Source organism: Symphodus melops (genome assembly GCF_947650265.1).
Source record: "Symphodus melops genome assembly, chromosome: 4".
In the NCBI taxonomy this organism is placed as follows: domain Eukaryota; kingdom Metazoa; phylum Chordata; class Actinopteri; order Labriformes; family Labridae; genus Symphodus; species Symphodus melops.
Genome location: NC_136694.1, coordinates 20,057,778 through 20,080,688, shown reverse-complemented (window position 1 = coordinate 20,080,688; position 22,911 = coordinate 20,057,778). Strand labels below are relative to the sequence as shown.

General features: G+C 38.3%; 1 protein-coding gene across 1 annotated transcript in view; it reads right to left on the bottom strand.

Annotated features, from left to right (window-relative positions):
* Positions 1-21,475, bottom strand: part of gnai2b (guanine nucleotide binding protein (G protein), alpha inhibiting activity polypeptide 2b) — a 34,939-nt gene extending 13,464 nt beyond the window's left edge. The window contains exon 1 of the mRNA XM_079341414.1: positions 21,297-21,475. Within this exon, the coding sequence (XP_079197540.1) occupies positions 21,297-21,414 (118 nt within the window). The 5' untranslated portion in view covers positions 21,415-21,475. The remainder of the gene's footprint in view (positions 1-21,296) is intronic.
* Between the last annotated feature and the right edge of the window lie 1,436 nt (positions 21,476-22,911).

Here is a 22,911-nt window from a genome sequence, read left to right as displayed (position 1 = left end):
ATAGATCATACGTACATGGTAATCAAGGGAAACCTGAAGTAGATTAATTTGGATTTTGTTAAATTAATAATGGGAAATATTTAAACTTAATACTGTATGTATTGGTAATTATAAAAGGGAGACATAAAGGGCAAATGTTTGGTGCAAAAAGGATGCTTCAGAAGTCTGTAATGTTACAACATGGCCGAGTTAACACCACATAATAAATAAGAGAGTGGTTAAAAAGCATGCGAGCCAGCTGAAAAAGTATGAGCAGCTAATTTAAAAAATGAAACCAGTCACGCAGTGGCTACAAGATAAAAACGTTATCTGTGAATTTTTCTGAAGTTTTCCTGCTGTTTTCACACAATCGGCTCAACCTCTTGCGGACATTTTTTTAAAAAGTTGGGGGTAAAAAATACAGCAGTTTGACCTCCAGTTTTGTGTGAAAAGTTTTCTGAGACTGTCCCTGTCTCGTGTTGTCAGGACCATGCCACAATGCTCTGTCCTTTAACACATCCTGACCGCCCCAGCCAGCAAACATAAACAAAGCCCCTGGGTGAGAGAGAAAGAAGGACCAGCAGTACTCACCCACTCTTACTGTCAACTCTCATCATATTCACACGCATCAGAGGAAGAGGGATGAGTGCAGGGTAAAGGTAGGGGTCTAATCAGGGTTGTGTTTGCTGTCACTCATGATTTGCTGACAGACTGACTAAAAGGCGGAGTCTACCAAAGAATAAAAAAAATATATATATATTTAAATATGAGAATTATGTCTTATGTCTTCTTAAATCTGTTATTGTTTGTGTTTCATTAGTCTTTTGCCTTTATTCAATATTTATTTCGTTTCATAACGTATACCTTAGTGAATCCTGAAGTAGAAAAAGATTAAAATACAGCATCAGATTTAAAGCGATCGTTTGAAAATAAACTGTTCAAGAAAAAAAGAGGGATTTTTTGAAAGTGGGATTACTGTCTCTCTGTGGACACACATGAAGGTCACCTTCCTGACTACAAAATTAAGCTCATCCATTAATATTTCAGACCCAATGGGAGGAGCAGTTCAAACGAAAAGCGTAACGGTCCCACTCAAGGTGTTTTAGGGGTAAAAAGCGGTGTTGAGTTGTTTGAAGGCACAGCAGCATTGAAAAGGGCGTTTTACAGTAACATGTTATCTTGTTGTAGCATCCAGAGGTTATGAAACATTTCTGTGGATGCAAACTCTAAAACTGGCCATAAAACATAATCACTCCTTGAATTCATTCGCTGACACAATCACCCACATTTTTTTTGGGTGATTTGAAAAAACATGGTTTGCTGTTGTCTTATTGTAACTATAGAATTATTTAATAACCCACATGCTAACATGCTCCTAAACACACAGTACACCTATGGGATAGGAGCTGAGTCATGCAGTCAAGATGATTTAGGGATAAACCTACAGAACAACTAAACTAGAGTGGAAAAACAAGTTTGACACATTAGGGAGATGCAGTGTGTTCCATATTGCTGTAAAAGATAAATAGTATCATTGCGAACTGATGTTTAATTTAGGAAAAGATCATTCCAACAGCCAAAACAATGTTGATCATCAGGGCATGAAGAGCTGCTGCAGAGGATGAATCAGTTTCCACCGAACAGGATGCTCAAACAATGTTTCCCTATAGGTTTATCTGACAGGTGGAGGGGCAGGAACATTTAATCAGTTGCGGAAAGTATGAAAAGGGTGCTAAGAGCTGTGTCTCAACACCTCTCTGATGCCTTTGGGAGCTGATGTGCTGGGTGAGATGGTCTTGAAATACGAGAGAAACCTGGTAGAAAAAAAGTAAAGTACGTCATTACTCAGAGAATTCATAGCTTTCTCCTTCCTCGTTTATCTGACTGTCTGTTAAAAGTTAGTGTTATTGAACTGCTGATCAGGGTTTAAACTTTAATCCTGGATGTACTATTGATGTAACTGTCCTGCGTGTGTCACACAATCAAACAGTTGAGCTTAAAACATTTTGTCTTGTGATGTTGTTGATATCTTCAGAATATTCCACCTGATCAAAAGTGTCCATGAAGCCTGCCAATGAGGACTGATTAGTATTACAAAGACCCCTCTGTGTTCTGAGCTGGCAGAGGGGACAACTCACTCTTTTTAGTGTTGTAACAACCGACCCTGAATTACTTCCTGGCAAGGACAGTACGATGCCACTACCAATTTCTTGCATCTTCGATCCAAACAAGTCATTGATTTCTAGCATTGTTTCTCAGTGGTTGTTAGAAGTCAGAACTAAATAAAACAACATGATTTGCATTATGAGGATTAAAGTGCCTAAGCTAAGGAAAAAACAGATAAATCACTGCGAACCAATTCCTGCCAAGGCCTCACTAACAACATTAACAGATTGGGCTCAGTGTCAGAAAACCACTGATGGCACAAAGTCTCCATTCATGGCCTGATCAGATATCTTGGCACAAACACAAACATAATCTCACAGTAGAGCGCAGCCATATAGGACTGAGACAGTGACACAACTAACTGATTAATAACAAATTGAGAGGAAATCCTCAGACACAGTGTTGTTAATCTTGTCACTGTAAGTTTTTTATCAAGCTAAAAAGGACAAATCTTTGCTGATTTAAGATTCAAATGTGAGGATAAGCTTCTCTATCACATCATGTAAATAGTTTGTCATAATTGGGGTGGAGGCAAGAGAACTATTTTTAAAGAAAAAAACATTTGTGACATTTTGGAGGTTTTCATGACTTTTAATTGCAAAATGATTAATTTGGAATAATAAATCACACATTATCCAAATGACACATGCGCTGATTATGATAACAGTGACATGATTTGTAGTTTATTTTACTTTCTAGATCTTATCCTTGAACACATTTTATGTTTTCAATGTTCTTCTTTTTTGCTCAAATGTTAATGTTTTGTTTGTAAAGCACGTTGAATTAATACACAGGAATTGTGTTTTTTTTAGATGAACTTGCCTCACCTTGCCTTCTAAAGCAAAAAATAATATCTTGACAACCTGGTTCAAAAAGTAAATAGAACTGTCTGGCTCACTTTATATGGGGTATCAGTTTTGATTTCATAAAGGATAAGCATAAGTAACAATACAGCATGTGGTCTATCTGGTCTACTTAGTAAACCCAAATGAAGAGCTGGATCTGTTTAAGACAGTTTCAACCTGCATACATTTGACTCAGTCAGTTAAGCTAATTGCTCTGGTCAAATGTCCTCTCTTAAAAGTGACAACTTCAGATCAGAAGGGCTGTAATAAGAGTGGAGTTGGCCAGTCTGAACTCGGAGAAAAAGTTTAAAAGTGCTCTGCATATTGAAAGAACAGTCAACCAGCATCAGTCAAACCTGACTTCATGTGGACTGTATTTGATCCAGATTCTTTAATTTTGAGTATGAGGCTAAGGTAGGTCTCCTAATAAAGTGTCTGAGAATAGCTGCATACCACAGGGAGCGGTTAAAAAAGCTGTGATTTAGCTCACAGGGCACAGATTCCCTTTGGAGCAGCTGACACAGTACAACCTTTACCAGGTTAGGGCTCTGTCCTGATCTTTCCAGCAAAAGAAAGAAAAAGTAATTATTCTTACTAAAAAGTAGTTGCAGTACAGATGCATTCGTGACAAATTAGCAGAAGACTGTGGGAGAGGATGACGATGCAGAGAAACTAAGAAGGGAGCATGGAGGTCACTGGTAAAGAGGAAAAATAGTAGGATGAGCAAAACAATAGTGCTTGTTCAATTTATGAATATTTAAAACAGGTGATCTGCCAGGTGACAATTCAGAGTTCAACAATCACAAGTAAAAGAAGGCTTATTATTTAGAGTGTGTGCTGGAGTGAGTAATGTTTAAGTGCTAGCTTCAAAGCATTTCGTGAACAGCAGCAGGTAATCACTTGCTTTGTTTTTCATTTCTCTGCCACCACATTAATGGTTCGCTTTACTACAAGCAGAGCGAACACGGGCATGTCAGAAAATGTTCTGCCATCCTGTGTGCAATCCATGTCTCAGTGCAGACTGCTCCGACAAAACCATGCTCCTAACTGACACAGTTACTAGGGTGACTTCCTTCTCCAATCATGGTACTCAAACCATTTCAGGCTGCAGATCCTAAAATGTGCCTCAGTAAACATTTGGAGACAACAAATGAATGTTAAAACAATAACGTTGTCTATGAGTAACCCTAAGTCTATAAATACACAAATTAAAGCTGGCAGTAAAAAAGAAAAAAAAAGACAACAGGTATGGATGTAAAATGTTATAGTTAATGTAAAGGCTTCCATATCTACATAAGTAAGCATTTATCAAACAAATATACAAAATCGCTCTACAGAGAGGTGTTCATTACTAGCTCATGTGTCCTCTGAGTCTGTTCTACACAATTGTTTACATGCGTTAGTTAAACACAGGTGTTTCCTCCAGGCTCTTCTTCTGCAATGTTTGTTTTGCTGCAGGAGTTACTGCTCATGAAAGTTGCATACGTTTAAGAACATGACCCACTATGTAATTTAAAATATGGTATCTGGCCATGCAAACTTACACAAGGATACAAACAAAATACACAAACACACACACCCAACCACAGGATGCATCCCACACCAGAAGTGTGAGTGCTGCATCAGCAGAAGCCTCAGAGTCTCATCGGATGTTTGGGAGGTAAAAACAGATTTAGCACACAGCTAGGTTCCCTTTGTAGAGGTGTACTGAGGCAAAAAGCAATGCTTACATCTGCAGTTCGACATGGTCACAATGAGGACGCCAACATGCTGATCTTAAACAAGTATAGACCTTGAGAAATCTGTTGAGAAACAGCTTTGTCGATTCATTTGATTACTGTCATCACTGTTGGACTTTGCCTCTGGTCACTTCCAGTCAACACCTGTCTGTTCGGACAGTAAGGTGTAGTATTCAATTACTAACATTGTTTCCTCTTTTCTAGGTCCTTGCTTGCGTTATACTTGCAACTCTGATGGAAGTCGTTTGGATAAAAGCGTCTGCAAAAGCAATTGTAGAAAAACCCCAGGATGTGGTCAAAATTCAGGCAGGCAGCAGGTCCAAGCTCCTTTTCTGGCCTCTCCTGTGCTGTTGGAATGGTTCTCAGCTGGAATCTTCATCTGCCATTATTAAGCTATATACAGATGCAGCCTCCTCCATTGGTTTTGGGGGGTTTTCAATAGTAAACGGTGAAATGTTTGATGTTAGAAAAATGCAGCCCTCCTCGATTAAAGGACTTATTAGACGTATTTAAGCTAATAACCCGTTTAAGGACAGGGTGTTTTGGTGCGTCTGTTTTTAGAAACACTGTTGCTCATGACATTTTACTGGTCAATCAGAGGTAGCAAATTCTCTATCTTCCTTAATCATTCAAAGACTGTTACCTGAAACTAAATCTGTTTTTGTCCTGTCTTCTATAAAGGATTACTTAAGAAGCCGTTGCAGCCATTCTGAGCAACTCTTTGCCACAGTTAAGGGGAGAGCGAGATCCAGAGCTTGGTTTCACTTTTTGCCTCCTCTGCCATTAATATGGGCTTCCTCCAGATGGTCATTCTGCTCACTACAGTCATACAGGAGCAGAAAAACAACTGCTTCATACGTAGCACCTGTGTCGATGGTCAAAGCAACGCTACCTCCGGTCAGAGTCTCAATTTAGATGCTCAAAATCTATGAGTGCGCTTTAATTGGCTAAGAGTTTAAGCATGTAATTGGCTTATCACACATGTTAGGCTTTCCCAAATGTATTAAGTTAGTAGTTAGCTCATACTCATTGATTAATTTCTTTAACTTGCAAGCTAAAATACTAAGTTAAATGAGCTTTTTTTTTTAAATGACCTCACATGCAATGAAAATGGATAGTTGCTGTGTCCATTGCAGTGTCCTCAATTTGGTGAAGCAACAATCATAAAATGCAGGCACCCCTCTTAAAATAAACATACATTCCAGTAATTGAAATCCAGCAAATTATTCTTCAGTGACATCGTCTTCTCTCTCTTGTGTTCCCTCAACACCAACTGAACCGGTAAAAAACAATCGCTCTGTAGCAGGTGACAATTTAGTAAAATTCAATAAACTCAACTTAGTTGAAATTAGTAAGACAGACAAGTAACATAGTAGTGGTATCTTTTGCAAGCCAGGTGATAAAACCACACTGCAATATGTATGAAAACATCATGTCCACAGACAGAATAGCAACCATGTTGTATTTTAACTCAGGTTATGGGTACTATGAGTCTCCAAGTCAGAATTACGACTTAAGGGTTCTTGATGACATAGTAAACCAGCAACTCCAAGATTAAATGGAATGCACCATAATTACAACTAAGCACTTCTCCAAACTCATAGGTAAGTATCCTAATTATTCCTTTTCAGTTAAAGATAATTAATGGAAATGATTTACTTCAAATTTCTTTGTACAATAAAAAAACATACAGGTTAATTCAGCTCAGTTTTTCAACGTTTATGGTTTAAACCCACTGACTTACTGAGTTACATTCATTCAAAGAAAAAAATACCATTTGCCAGCCTACTTATTCAGCTGAAGTGGAGAAACAATAGAGCAGAAGCTTTTTACAGTTCAAAACACACAGCTTCAACTTCTACTGACGTCATAAATATAACAACATCCCTATAATCACACACATCTACTGTGTCAAACATCCCACCTCAGCAGCATTTTAACACTCAGCATATGGCAGCATCACAGGCTCTATTGTTGCATTGACTGCCACAGTAGAATGACTCACTGGCCTGGCTGTGACACGATTCCTCCTTCGCTCTTATGCTGGCTCGCTGCCCCCACCCGTTGGTGTCACGACTGCACACATCCAACTAGCTTTCACAGCCATTTAAAGGTTAACATCCTCTGGACGTAGATGACACTGAGCACAATACACAATGATGCTGTTGCTCTTTACAAGCCTGTTGCAGTCTACTGAGGGAAATGACTGACACGAGCAGACGTGACATTCATTTTTACTTTTGTAGAACATAATACAGTTTTACTGTGGAAAAAACAGCGTGTATAACGGTGCATTGGATCTAAAACATGTTAAAAATGGACACATGATTATAAAATAAAAGATTCATATTTATTTTTTTCACACTTAATCTATGCATTGGCTATCTCCACAAACATCAATCCTAAATTCAATCATAACAAAGGCAGGCCAATAACGTTTGTGTATGACGTTTACGATCCCTATATCTACATTTTCTCCCAACATCGATCCATTGTTTTTCACTTCGCAAAATCCATCCACAAATGTCTGATCTATTCTTTCTCTGAAAAATGACTAACGCCTTTTTGAGACAGTCGGCAAACCTGATGTAAGGAAGGATACAGATATAATGTCTGGACAGCAAGACAGTCGCTTGAAATGCAAATTACATCCAAGTTACCACATGAAGACACTTTGAAATACAACTTTAATTGTATCTCTGTAGATCAAATTCAGCATCGATGCTTGGCTGCCTTCCACCAGCCTCTCAGCAAATTTCCCAACTCAAAGAATTGATTTTGTCAGGAGGTAGAATCCATCCGGCTACTAACAGCTGCTCAATGCTAACATTTTATTGGAGGGAGAAGCAAGACAGTAAAGTGAATATCTCATGCTTCCTTCACAGAAATCAGCATTAGTGTAAGTGGATACGAACAGCCATCAACTCAACAGTAGTGACCCATGGATCTGATCTGACAGATATAGCTATCTTCACTTTGATTTACCTTTTAGATATCAGTTGAGATGTGAACCTGATTTGCCAGTCTGAATGGTCTGAACGCAGCTGAAGTTTACGATAGATGTAGCACCTGCTGCTGAATCAAGAAGTATTATCATTATCAGTTTCAGTATTTAACCATTTTAACAGTCTTACAAACTGTTCAGTGCTATTTTCACCATTCGCAGTATTCAGAAATGTTTTGTTTTTCAAAAAAAACAATAATAATGGCATACTATCTGCTCAGCAGAAGCTAGAAAATGTAGTAATGTTACATTTTTGTAAAAACAAAAAAAAAACAGTTTTGCTAAAAAGCCAGATATTTTCTTCAACTGTGGTGGTAACCAAAACAGAGCAAAAATTACAATGAATGTTTTGTAACAATGAAATCAAAAACTCAGTTCAATTCAAAAAACGTTAGTTGTCCTTGGGGGGCAATTCAAAAAGAAGCTGTTATCCCAGCCATGTATTGTTGTAATCTTCATTAAATCACAAAAAACATTAGCTGAAGGACAAACTTTACTTCTATTAGGTTGTTGGATTTCCTACCTTGATCAGATTCTGCTTGTGTGCAATGTTTCGACAGTGGAAGAGAGGGTTAATTAATCTAAAATACTCAAGTAGAGTTGTTTCTCCTTGACACACTTGGTTCTATACATTTCTCTCTGTCAACAGAATGTTAATAAATGCCTTCTTTTTTTAACACAGCCTGAAATCAAACCTTTCACAGTCCTCACTTAATTGACCGAATAATAGTGTTAGTCTTTGAATTACTTCATTCAGTCTCAGACTTACGGGCAGAAGAACCAGATTAGCTGACTCATTCACTGCATGCTGGTTATCATGGTTTTATAAAGATAGCATAAGAAGCACGGGTGTTTCGACCAGCCTTACAGCCCCCGACCCTGTTTTCATGCAGAGTGGAAAGCCATGGAGGTATTTTACATGGCTAGGTACTGTACAGTATGTTATTGCCGGGAGTGGAAAAGTAGGTCATGTGTCTCACAGGGAGCTATGGAGCTTCTCTGCTTTCCTCCGCAGAGTAGGATGCTTTCTGCAATATGACTGCACAGCCAATGCTAACAGAGTTTAATCCTGTTTAAACAGCGTGTTGCACACAACACACTGATATGACCTGAATAGCTTATTATATACCCCATAGAGCTATATTCTTAATTGCTCCCAGGCATCTTGAAGCCACAGTTAAGAAAAAAATCAATGAAACAAATGAAGCAGAACATTATGTGACAGAGATAAAAAGACAGCAGATTGTGAGCAAAACCCTTTTTATAGGACAGCTTAAGTCATCAGATCCCCTTCTGCAGCGACAACGTGTACCAATGAAAGAAAAGCAGAAACAGGTGTAGATCTTAAAGACTCGTTTCGAGTGCAGTCTTGGGGAAGAGGGATCTGGAAGAAACAACAGAAGACAATGAAAATCTTGTTGATGCAAACAAATCAACAATAGCGCCGAGAGAACACCAGACAAGCATGTGCAGTGTAACCAATCTCCTAAATGAGAGAGAGCACTGAGTGTGTCACTAAGTCACACATCTCTTAATAACAGAAGCAAAGGGCACTTTCATTCTAACACCCTGTCATTAACCATCCTGTTTTAAATGAATGCTTTCTTAAGCACTCTGGAGGCGTCAGCAGCGCTGTCCCTGTTGCTTAATACCTGTCCAACTAAGTTCTCGGTCCAAATGACATCTCATCCTTCTAAGTCAACATTACACTTGTTTTGCCACAAGACGTCATTCTATTTAAAACCAGTTTCTTTCTGTATACCTCTGCATGCTTGGCTGTGCAAAAAAACATAATTCAGGAAGTCCTATTATGACCGATGATCTAAGCTCCCTGAAAAGGTGTTATATCTCAGGGATACAAAGTCTGAGATAATACTCCTCGCATACATCTTTCTGCAACACATTAGATCATTTGAATAATAAAGGAGTTGGGAATGTAGCACTATCCTAATTCTTGAGAATTTATCAAAAATCTCTCTTTTCTTAGTCAGGTTTAATCTCTCTACTTTATTTCACACTTTCACCTTATACTGCACTGAACGACCTTAATTACTTTAGTTTTATATCTGCTTCTGATTCCTACCCAGGCCAAGAACTGCCATAAGATTTGATCATGTTTTAGGTTAAGGTTTGCCTTTAAGTTGAATCACATACATTTCTGTTAACAGAATAAAAAGTTGAGAGACTGTGAGAAGACTCAGCAGAACTGGAGCAGGAATATGATTAAACATCTAGTTTTTAACATATAGAGGGATTTGTTTCATCTCGCATGAACGTTGTCATTGAGACAATCTGTGGGCACTGCTCACAGTTCAGTCTGAACGTCTTCAGAGTGAGACTGTGTGAGTGCACAGTATGTTTTAAGCACCCAACCATCCCAACCAACCATACCCACCATTACGTCAATATCGGACAGATACTGACAGTGAATGGGATTGGTCCCATTTCTACTGCCTGGCGATATACAGAAAGAAGAAAATAAAGAAAAAGGGTTGGTGGTGAGGGGTATAAATTGTAAGATCTAAAGGTGAGGAGGGTTTGGTTTGAATTTATGGGAAGGTGCGTTTGAGGTGTGTTCCTGCTCCTGAATCTTTGCAATATAGCATCGGTTTTTTTTAGGGCCCTAAGTTAGGGATGGATATTATTTGATACGTATCGATGATATCAAATGACATGATTAAAAATATGATTACTTATCTTACCTTGTAAAAAAAATAGTAAACAGTATTTCATTATTTTCAAACACAAGACAGTTCCTTTTGGCAAGTCACACTCAGAAACTGTCTAATTGTAGAGGTGTGTCCTTCCACATGTGTCGGATCTAGTCATTAACTAAATCCTCGGCTCAGACAGAGCAGGTAGCAGAGTAGCATTTTATATTTTATTTTGGACTTCTGGTCTTTCCAGTGCTGTTTTTTTTGCCTTTCTCTACACACCATCCATTTCATGCCTTTAGGCAGTGACAGTTGCAGTACAAGGGAATGAATAATGCTAAATGTGTGTTATTTTTTCAGGTTTTCTGAAATTAAAATATGTTTCTCCTTTTAAGAGCTTGTCGAAGAACATTTAAATCATTCCAATTGGGGTCTTAGACTCAAACAACTGAAAGTCAAATCATTATTCATGGGTATGTATCAACTCAGTTCAAGACTTCTAATCGAAAAGGCTCTGAAGGGTTATGTTTGGGCGTGTACACCAGATGTTTATCACTTTCAAAAAACGGGCCTGGGGTTGATAAATTATGGCACACTGCACAGAACTGAAACCAAGTGACACCTGTGGTGCACTATGTGCTCTTCTTATCAAGAGGCATGTAAGGCTATGCTAAATGACCTTTATGGTAGTGAGACCAAGCAGCAAGCAGCTTCGTTTCTTAAAAGAAACAAGTGAAGTTGGCAGTGTTGGAGCATTTGGGATACACTAAGAATGACCATGGATTTATTCATGGAGATGGATCCCCAGACTATAACCTGCTGGAAAATGGTTGCTGATAAATTCTCAAGCACTTTAAATTAGATGCAGGATCTGCGGGATCACCAACCAGCAGTGCGTGTCAAAGTAAAGTTAATACTGTACATAAGAACTGAGCGATATTAAGTTAGTAGCAGGTTACTTGAAACATCGAGGTATGGAATTAAATGTTATTGTTTACTCACAGTCAATGGTATAGCACTGACAGTGAGGCTTTCAATGGAACATACACAGATATTGGTAATGCGTCATGTCGTTTGTAGACACAACACTCAATATGGGATTTAATGGGTTTTTTTTAAGATTAACAAGATTAATTATTTAAAGAAGATTACTAAAAAAAGAGGTATGGGTTATATTTGATGATAATAATACCTCAATTAATTATCAAAATTGTAGATAAATAAAGTCAATTTTAGCCTTAATTAATAGCACTTAAAATAATATTTTTAAAAATCAACGAAAATAACATTTCAAATATTACAAACTAACTTGATCTTTGAAGACTCCCTTCTAAACCTGAGTTCACAAACCTCTGGGAGCAGAGGTGATAGGACACTTAATTATATGCGACAGGTTGTCGGAAGTGTCAGGTATAATACAACACGCACTCCAATCACCTGGGTCATTCACAACAAAATCAATATGCACTCAGCCTTGCAACAAACCTTATTAATTACACTAATCAAGTGAATGCATATTAATCACGATAACAACACTCACATGCATGTTGACATTCAGACTGCTCAATTCAATCTGCTGCAGATGCGTCAGCAGGTAATCGATAGGTTAGCGGTAGTTTTGTAGGAGGGAAATGAAAGCAGCTTGACTCCTTTATCATCATTTATTTTTTTCTTGTGAAACGTGTATCAGTTTGACATATTGACACAAGAAGATGCATACTTCTGTAGATGGTAACATGTAGGTTTACATTTTGTGAAGTTCTGTAAATTTATAAAATACATTGAAAATGCACTAAAGGAAATTTATAGTAATTTCTTGCTTAAAATGGGCAAATCCACTATTATGAAAAGACACAGGAGCTGCCCAAATGCTGATGGGAAATCAAAACATAAAATATTGACGATAAAAAAACAACTCTCTGACGCAATGTTTCAATAAAATAATGGGCAATCCATCCATAGCAGCTGGTATTTGACTGGCAGTCATCCTGCTCACTCTCTCTTCTCTCTGTGTACTGTCATGTCAGCTTCTACTCTATGCACTGAGAAAACAGATGAGACATCAAGAGTGTTGGGCAGGAACTGCAGTGCTACAGAGACCTGGTCAAATCATCATACATTCTGTGAATTCTGCATCCTCCACACCAGATTGTAAGGAAAGGTTTGGGTTTGTTTACCTGAATTAAAAACATGGCAGCAAAGGCAGATGTGCCTGTGCTTTTTCTGAAATGCTCAACTTTAATTATACAATGTCTGTACATCTTTGTCTTTGACGTGTACAAAGTCAGGTTTTCTTAAAACTTTGTCTTGACATAAATAGGGCTTTTAGACATGCAGTAATCTCAGGATATTTCCTAAAGGAGCTGTATATGTCAACGCAACTGTCAGACCCCTAGTATTTTTTCTGCAGAAAGTTTGAGTTCTGCAGAAAGCTCGAGTGAGCTGCTGTGATAACGTTGCAGGATAATCTCTGGAGAATTCACCTCAAGCCAATAGGAGGGAGAGTGACACTTCTATATAGTTACTCATGCATCGAGCACAGACTGCAAGTATGAAACCACTACGATCTCTGTGCACGTAATTAATGAATGAATGAATGTTTTTCTGTTCGCCAGTATGTTGTTCTCCGCTCTTTAGTGGATGCTGTCGTTGTGTTACACTACACATAGCATTGATATAAAGTTAAATAGAGAAACATGTGAACAGCCAGGTCAGGAGAATCACAGTCCTCCGGAAATTATCTAGATATTTTCCGCAGTGCAAAACGTGAAAACGGCTAAATTAAAATAATTGCCTCTGACTGATCCATTAAAATGATCAGTTGTTTGTATCCCTTTTTTGTACACATAGTGACACAGGAAAAGCTAACTGATCTATTCAGGGAAACCATCTTTCAGACAACAACTTCATTACCTCACTCTTAACCTGTCCATTAACGTAGAGAGCCAGGCTTCTTGTGGGGATCAATCTCATCTGAACTGCATCACGGTGATGTTGGAAATCAATTAACAATTTACGGGACTGTTGGGTTGTTACACAAGAGCACTCATGTTGCTACACTGTTACCTATAAATTAACAATAAATCAGACATACAGTATGGGCTCTATACCACTGAGCTTTATGGCAAATTAAGTGTTCTGCTGGTAGCATGATGACAGATGTAAAGAAAAATAAGCAGACGACAAAGAAAAGACATAGAAGTGTAAAAGCAAAGAGCAAAATTAAGGGGTCTGAAGCCGTTTGAAATAAGCTCATATAACTATCCTTTTAGCTGAAGGTGACTTTCACCTTTCAATACAAGCAGTTCAGAACCAGCTGAACATTACAGCTGATTGTTTGTCCTCTGTTAAAAAAACGTGTATGAAATGAAAATATAGAAAAACTTTATCTTAGCCTCACATGCCAATTAGGCTGGCATTTTTGAGTTTGATAATATCATAAATAATTGATACAATTGCTCAAAAACCTATATAAAATATCTTGAGAACACAATATGAGAGTTAGAAAAAGGGAAAAGATTGCCGGTGGTGGCAAGACATTTTAATCTTATAAAACTTAACTGGGTTAGAAAAGCTTGAGGATTATTGTTCCTTTTTATAAGATTCAACATTTCACCTTTTCATTAAACTTTTGCCTATAGACTCTTTTTATCAGACGAAATGTGTTTTTGTATGCATGAGAACATTTTTCAGTAATGTTTGGTAAATCGTCTCCATCTGTTTGATATGATGTTAAAAAAGGATCAGAGAAAGCATGTTGGTGCTGAATGAAGAGTGTTAAACATGTATTGAAGGTATCATTCAGAAGGGCTATAACCATGGCAACCAGGCAGAGAGGAAGGGATGGTTTATCTTTGTGAAAGAGAATCACTGAGATGTATGGCTATTTTAACTTTTTCAACAAAATTCAAAATACTGTCTACAAATGTGACAACATTTTTTTTGGAGGATTCCTGTGAAACGATTCTACAACTAGGACACTCCGATTTTAAGTGGCAAGATATAATGAGCTTAATGCATCAATCTAATCAGCTAAGAAGATTATTTGCATACCTTTACAAAAAAACATGTTCCTTAGTGCCTCTGTAATTAATGCGATGTAATCCCAGCCTTAAGACAGCACGACACATATTCCATTGACTTTTGTTGATTCTCATGCTACCATCACTGAGACTTTTGAATGAGCTCAAAGACTCAGGAGTGGAACTGCCCCTCTCCTACCCTTTGTTTCTTCTTACAACACTGTTTGACTGCATGTCATTGTTGTGCCTTTTTATTTCCCATCATAGATTCAAAGTTGTTTTTAAAAAAAAAAATCCATTCTCATGTTAAAGAATAAAAGCTGTTAGAAAGTGTTTCTCGCACAGTTAGAAGTCATCGGCTTTACTATGTAAACTGGACCTGTAAAGATATGCTAAATAACTTAATAAGGAAACTTGTCTTTAAACTTTATTTTAACATAGTGCTCATGGTTATGGTTTGCACATTTGCAGTACAGTACATCAATGCAAAGCCTTAGGTTAGTGCTGTGATATAAATGTGCTCAAACTATTGTATATTTCATGAATGCCTGAATGTATGGCGGTGGAATTGATGGCTATGCCAGTAATCACCTTGAAGTAAAATCAATAAATACAATCTAGACACATATATGAACACAGAGTTCTAACTTGATGCACACTGCACCAGGGGCAAATGAAATGCACTGAATGTACAGCATCCACATTGGGAACGCAATGCCGCCATGTAAATACACGACCAGATGGTAGTTTTTAAAACCTTCAGCAGCAGATGATGTGGTGTAGGCTAACTGCTCTTTAAAACACAGATAGGGATGGAGAGAGCAAACTGCTGCCACAATGAAGCTGCCAAGTTTCTACAAGTCTAAAATACAAATGCTGAGTACCTCTTCAAACAGCAGGTGCTCAGAGGTGAGGCAGCAACGCTCCAAATGTTCTCTAGACCTCACCAGAGTTCTACTGAACACAGTAAATGCTGAGGTGTGTCTGCGATGTTTGTATCCACCACTGCAGTCACTGTAGGGCTTTTAAAAAAAAACAAAAAAAACAAAACAGAAATAGTATAATAGTAAATACCTCTTGCTTTGTTGTGTGTTGAATAGAGAATTGGTTTGCATATATCCAATAAGCCAACAAGGTTTTTGTTGCTGCAAGCTCATTTTTATGTCTTAATGTTTCATGAAATTCTAACCAAATAACGTTGGGTTGCTAGCAAAGGGTGCTTCTCTGCCATTTGTCCTAATTAATGTACAATTTAATTCTATTGGAATGAATGATTATCGATAGACCCGTAACATTATCAGAAAAAGCACAGGTGATAAAGAGGACATTGATGACTGGAATCTACGCCTCGTTAACTAGATTAGCTTCACCTGTGTTTCCCTGCTACTTCAGATGACGGCGCGTTCAGCTGCGCACACTACGTACGTCGCATCTGCCTCTGATCAACAACAGTGAATGTGTTTTCTATTTATAAACTACAGAAATCAGTTGACAGAGTAATGTTCTGACTCTATAGTAAAAGACAAGCCTTTTTAGGTGATAGCATGAATTCACCATGAACAGAGCTTTGTTTTTCACCATTCTGTGCCTCAGTATCCCTCTCTACTCTCCATCACACAGGCATACACTTCCTATTGTTTTTGCAAGGTCAGTTAAATGTTCATCATCATGACAAACACCAAGTCCAAACTACCCTTTAAAGAGACATGATATCAATGTGAGTGGGCTGATATCACCACACATAACATCTTGATGTGTCTTGGTCCTCACATGTCTTGTCCTCTTGCTGAGGCACCCTTTCCATACTGTTTGAAAAGGAAATTATTTACGAAATGATAAATGAGACCGGTAATGGAAATTGGGTTGTTGGTCATCTTCACAACACAGAAAATGAGGACTCAGTGTGGACTGTCATATTTGTGAGCTGTTATGAAAGTGTAAGTAAAACTTCAAAGAGTGCAGGAAACTGCTGAAATGCAACTGCAGGTATCACAAAGAAAACACATTTATTTTCCCTTGCTGTGTGGTGACAGAATACAATATTTTCTAACTCAATGCGAAATCCTATTAAGGCCTGCAGGCTTTTTCTCTATCCACTCTCCACACACATACCAGCACTGAGGATAAACTAAGAAAACAGCAAAGACGTGAAACATCAGCATGTATTCAATTTCACAGTTTATCTTTTCATAGATATCTCTGCTCTCTCACTATTGGACAAACATGATCAGTCCCTGCCAAACCAAAGAGTGTAAGCATTCATTATGACATATCATTCCATCACTCCCTCTCACATCTTCCCTTCCATCTTTTCTTCATCACATTTTCGTTCTTTTTTAAAACCAACAAAACTTCAGAATCCAGACATTCAAAAACAATCTGTAATTTGCCATACACACTCTTGGCTGAGATGGAAATTTCAAAGTGATAATAAAGCAAAATGTGGAGTGCAACAGACAGATTTAAATAAGTGATGTGTTAATAACACAAAGCACTTAACCTAAATGTCATCGGAAGCCATTACTCTATGAAAAGGATACAAACTTCAAATCTGTGTAGAGCATTAGAATCATTTAATATTCTTCAACCTACACAAAGAAGAATGCAGTGTTGTTTTCTTAAGTCTCCACTTGGAGTTTGATATTAATAGATATTATCATTGGTTTGCCCTTTTCTAAAATATCTTATTGGAGTAACAGTAGAATAAATGGACACCAGCTATTTATCTCAACTATAACGCCAACACTAATGGAAGCTGTTTGCTTATGGAGTCTTAAATGTCACTGAAGCTGTCAGCTGTTTTTTCCACAGCGAGTTTCCTTCTGGTGCCTGGAACACAAACACGAAGACAAAAACTAACACAAAAAAAACCCAGAGAATTGTACATAAACATTAAACATTGAACGATAAACTGAGTTGTTTGTGTGTATTCAAAAACATCTATACACAGTGTCTGATACATTTGCCTTGTGTCTTCTCCTCAGTCCTTCGTGACACTGAGCGACGCCGACTCATTCAGAACAATCCTTAAATCTCCTCCGATAGTCCTTGAATAGAGGTCACACCTTTATGCTGCCACAAAAATAATCTTTACCAGGTGATTTATTCGACATTGTTGACATGTCTTTGCATGGAACAACTCATTATGTCTGTTGTGAAATCTTTAAAGATATCATTCAAAGAGAAAACGTGCTATCCCAAATGAGACAGTAGAGAGAGGATACATTTCTTGCTGCTACAGCAGATAACTAAATGTGCATTTATTGAGGACCTGGTGGTTTTCAGCAGAGACATGACTAACAGAACATAAGTATACTGTTTCAGTTTGTGGGTTTCATCTTCTGGAAGGACAATCTTACTCTGATCCCTCCTCTCTGTCATGTGCAGTGAGTCACGTCTGTGCAGCACTCCTTGGTGGGGAGTTAGAGATAAGCTGCTATTGAGGCTTATTTAGGGCTGGTTCAAAAAATAGTTTGAAATGAAATGTGTATCCTCACTTAATCTTGGGTAAAAATGTGCAACAGGAAAATAGAAAAAGCCTCACAGATAAGGTATCTTAAAGACTTGGGGAAAATACAACCTCTCAGAACTGTTAAAAAATGAGATATACATGCAAAGCTATACTGCATTTCACCCATTGCATTTGGATGATCAAGGTTAATAACACCATGTCAGTGGAATACATATTGTTGGTTTATTACAGTCATATTTGAGCTTAATTGTAACCAAAAAAAATCTTTAACTGCAACGTTTCTTCATTAGTCTGTAGAGAATAATACCTGTGCACAGTATTGCTTTGCTTTGCAACCGTTTTTTGACTGCTGAGCGGTTCCATGCAAGATTTATAAGCGGGTGTTTTTGGTATGGATATATGGACATGTGGAGCCAATGGACACAAAATAAATCAATTGCATGTGCAACAATAACATTGGATTTGGACTTTCATTCAATCGACAAGGTCATGTTCGTGTGAGAATTGGTAGCCTAATCCAGGTGTGGCTCCTCAGTGACTTAAAGCGTTGGCTCATCCTCAACAGAAACTAAATACTTCATGAAAGTAACATTAGACTTGTTTAAAACCACTTTTCAAACTTAAAACCTATTTAAGTCAAATCTACATTTTCTCGGTTTTGGTTTGATGAACTCACTTGTATTAGTGTTCTTATGCAGCCATCAGAATGAAGATGATAGGAGTTTATACATCTTAACCAGCAGTGTGACTGTCATGGACTTCTCTTTGCTCTTGGTTTCCCCTCTCAGACGACGAATATTGATGCAATAACTTTAGGCAGGATAAAAGAACTACTATCAATTACGATAATCTTCACGAAAAAAAAAAAAAGTTTAGGAAAGGTTTGCTAATTTGCTCTATAGAAATTACATTTTATTTATTTTGGCCATTCTACTAAGTTATATCTTTGATTGGACATTAATAGCCAATAGTTAAAATACAAGACTTATCTAGTGTCAACCAGAAATAAAACAAATGTGCAGTATAATAAGTGTAAGATAACATTGCACAGAATTTACATTTTTTTATTTGGAGAATTTCATAGGATGTCTGAATTTCAGGTTTTTCCATTGTCCCTTTGACCAAATGAATATTGTGAAATACTGATGTTTCACACTCCATCATTAAAAGTAAGTGTATCAGTGTGTCTGTGGGCTAGGCACTAATGACCCCTCACTTTCTTTGATGTTGTATCATTGATTTATGCGCCACTAGTTTTTCGTTCCTGGTTTGAGCTCTGGTGAAGATGTGCCGTCCAGTCAGTCAGATGGTTACACAGCGAGCTTCAGTATGGTGCAACACTGTGTAATCACTGTTTCTGTACAACACTAAAACTGTTCAGAGAAGACTTATTGTCCTGTTGTTCAGTTCTTTCATCCCAGCGATTAAACATGAACTAAAGTATGAGACCAGATTATAAGAGGCACATTACAGCTCTTTTTGTTGGCAAACAGCTAAAAAAAAAGTTTGTCAACTTCTTTCTCCTCCACATAATATGATTCAGTCCATCCTACCATGGTCTGCACTCGTGGGAAACAGAAACTAAGAACTTATTATCTGACAACACTGTTGGCATGCATGACACAAAATGTGTATGTCTAATAAAGTTGCTTTTTAAACTAAACGTGTTAGTTGAGCTTTTTTCACCTCTTCAAGCCTTTAATTCCCCATGCTCTTGTTGGTGAGGCTGTGACAGAACACACTCTGCTTTGATATTGTTTGCAACTACAGAATTGTTCCAGTAAAAAGGGAACACAGAACATTTTAAGTTCAGAACTTGTGATAAAAAATGACTGGAGAGCACTTGGCTGGATGCTGTAAACCCATTGCAATTTTTGCTCCTCTTTCATGCTTCAGTGACCACCATCAAGTAACAGTCTTCTCTCTGTCAGAACAAATTTGTCATACAAACATGAGTAATACAATCATTATGTTGTATTCATGCCGTCAGCGCGACCTTAGAGTCAACAAACAAGCACTTCTGACAGCTGATTTGGAAAAACTTGACAAAGGGAAAATGTGGTCTCAGTCAAATGTGGGGTTCTCAAGGAGTCTTCAGACAACAGATTCGTGTTGTTGTAGTCTATATTACTTTAGTCCTGTAGTTCAAATAATAACGTCTTCAGGTACAACCAAATGTTCTGTAATTCATTCTTTGATTACAGAACTGATGCTTCTTCTCAGACGGAGTTTAATCCCCACCACCTGCATTCACATGTACCGTATAGTGCTTTTCTAGTCTTCTCACACCTCAAAGCGCTTTTACACTGCATGTCACACCTATCCATTCACACCCTTTATATTACACACTGATGGTAGTGGCTGTGGCTGCAGGCTGCCGAATTAACTAATCTGATGTCCTCCAGAGGAAATAAAGGCCACTTCAGAAACACTCATGCTTCATGCAATCGGTCATCTAATACATTAAAAGTCTATATGAACCGACTGCTTATGTGCAGTAATACTAATTAAAAGGCTCTTTGTGTGAGAACACACATGGAGATGGGGCAGTGTTAACGCAGCCTGACGCTCTTTTGAGATTTTCCTTGACAGTTTAATCATTATTATCATCACGATCTGTTGAGCACATGCGGAAACTGACTTAGAATCCTTCCAACCCAACCAGCAGGTCACACCCTTACAGACCTACAAAGACCTGGATCCCTATTTTCTAGAAACAGTCTTCCAAAGCAACAGAACAGGGTCACACTGTATGCAAGCCTGGCCCATCTGCTCTTCTCTACCCCAGCTAACAAACAACACAAAAACATTCAGCATGTTGAGTTGAGTGCGTGTGCGTGTGTGTGTGTGTGTGTGTGTGTGCATAGGTAAAGAAACGATTCTGGAGTGTTTTATGCAGCTCCATCAATTTAATAAAAACGTCTTTCCCCCCCCCCAACTGTTTTCAGTCGACACACAGATATCAGAGCTGTCTACTGTGTGTAGACGAGTGGTGCCAAAGTGTGACTGTGTTAATGTTTAGTCAGAGTCCACAGGTTTGATTTATTGAATTAAGCTTTCTGGGCACAATGCCAGGTAGAGATCTGAGAAGCTGTGCAGCCTGTTGAAACGATGATATCTGGCGTTTATTCAAGAAACTTGACTTTTATTTGGTAATAAGCAGCCCAGTGACAGACTGTTTATCACTATTTCAAAAAGAGCAAACTGACCTATTTTCCCTGCTAAATCGTGTACGATTCACACTGTCACTATTTAAGGAAGAAATGGGGGAAGCTTTATACTTCACCTTCTTTAAAGAAAATCATGTTGGCTGTTTTATGGGGGGGTTTTTTGATCTGTGTACTGGGATCTCTCCAAAACTATACAAACGTTGCTCCTCACACAAGCCGAGGAGCCCGCTTTAGCTGCCACCTACCTAATAAAAGCAGTTTCACTTCTCTGGCCGCCTTCTCTCCGTCCTCTCGGAGGTTTTTGTCGATCATCTTTGACCTCTCCGCGGCTGCCTTATCTTCGGCGCTCACCGTGCAACCCATGGCTCCAAAACGCAGGAGCGCACAAACCACTTGCGCGAAATAAAAAAAAACAAGAAGGCTCAGGTGCTTGTGATCTCAGCGTGCCAGCAGAAATATGGATGGAGCAAATGCTTTCAAAGAGGAAAAACAACCAAATCCAGAGTTTTTAACCACACGTGAAAAAAGTATTGCTCTCCAGAAAGATGAGAAGCTCAAAGCACCGAATTCATGTGGTTTGTTGAGCAGGATCTCAGGCGGTTATGGCTGGTCCATTGTTTTTTCGCTCAGATCCATCTGTCCTGCATCTTTTACACGCCGGGATGCCTGAGCTCGCTGGTCTGCTGCACCCTCACTCTTCTGTGGGCCTGGTGAGCAGTGTGCGCCTCGGTTTGCTCGCCACCTCAGTCCTGGTTGCCCAATTTGGTTCGTCAGATACTCAATTGGAAATAGGCGACTGGACTCATTAACGTCACTTGGGGTAACTTGTCGCGATAGTCCAATTTAAGCAGGTGAGCTGTACACGGCAGTTTGTGCAGAACCAATTAGGTGTGATAGCCAGTGGGGCGAGATTTTTAAACTGCTGTGTGCAGACTGCAGTGGGCGCTGTGCCAGCATCAGTCCTTTGCGTTTATCATCCATGCAGCGAAGACGACGAACACAATATTCTTCATCAGTCTGAACTGTCCTCAGGTAACTACTGACTGAGCTCTACATTAGCAGACTCTGTTCTTTTATCCAAAGAAGCAAAGTGACCTGGTAAAATGGCTAAATTGTCTTTTTTATCATGTTTATGAAATTCCCAGGCACATCATCAGGATACTATAGTAGCCACACAGCGCCACCTAGTGAATTTAAGTCGATATTTTCTCTGGTAGCACAAGGCATTTTCTGGTACAGTATGTTCATGTTCTAAAGCCACAGTCATATTAATAATAAATCACGTTTATTTTTATTTTGCACTGTAGTGCAATATAATACAAACCAACAAGAAGACAGGCTTAAGTAAATGTTTAATTATTAAAACAGTAAAAAAAAAAAAAAAAAAAAGTGAATTCAATACAATATTCAAAAGCACATAAAAAACATTAACAAATCAATTAATATGTGTAGGTTTTAAGAGTCTCCTATTTACTCAGAGTTCATCGGGTCATTTTAGATTTTAGAGCTTCAGTGGTTAAACCATATTCTTGTTTTCTCATATGAAATGTCGAGTGAATTTTGGATTAGTGCTTTAGGTACAAACACAAGTGTCTGTGTCTTACTGTTTCAACATGAGTGAATGAAAACGAGTCAGTATTGTTGTTCGAGCTTGTTGACGTTACAGGGTCCTACAGGCCCAGGGCAGCCAGGGAGCAGGGTGACCTAAAGTTCAGGTTTAGTGCCGTTGTAAACATGATTTAGCCTTGGTAGATGTGATAAGAACACATACAGGTTTATTTAAACTCTTCTTTTGGTGCAATAGTATATGTCTAACTCTGCACTGAAAATGTTACAATTTAATGAATGTGTAAATCCATG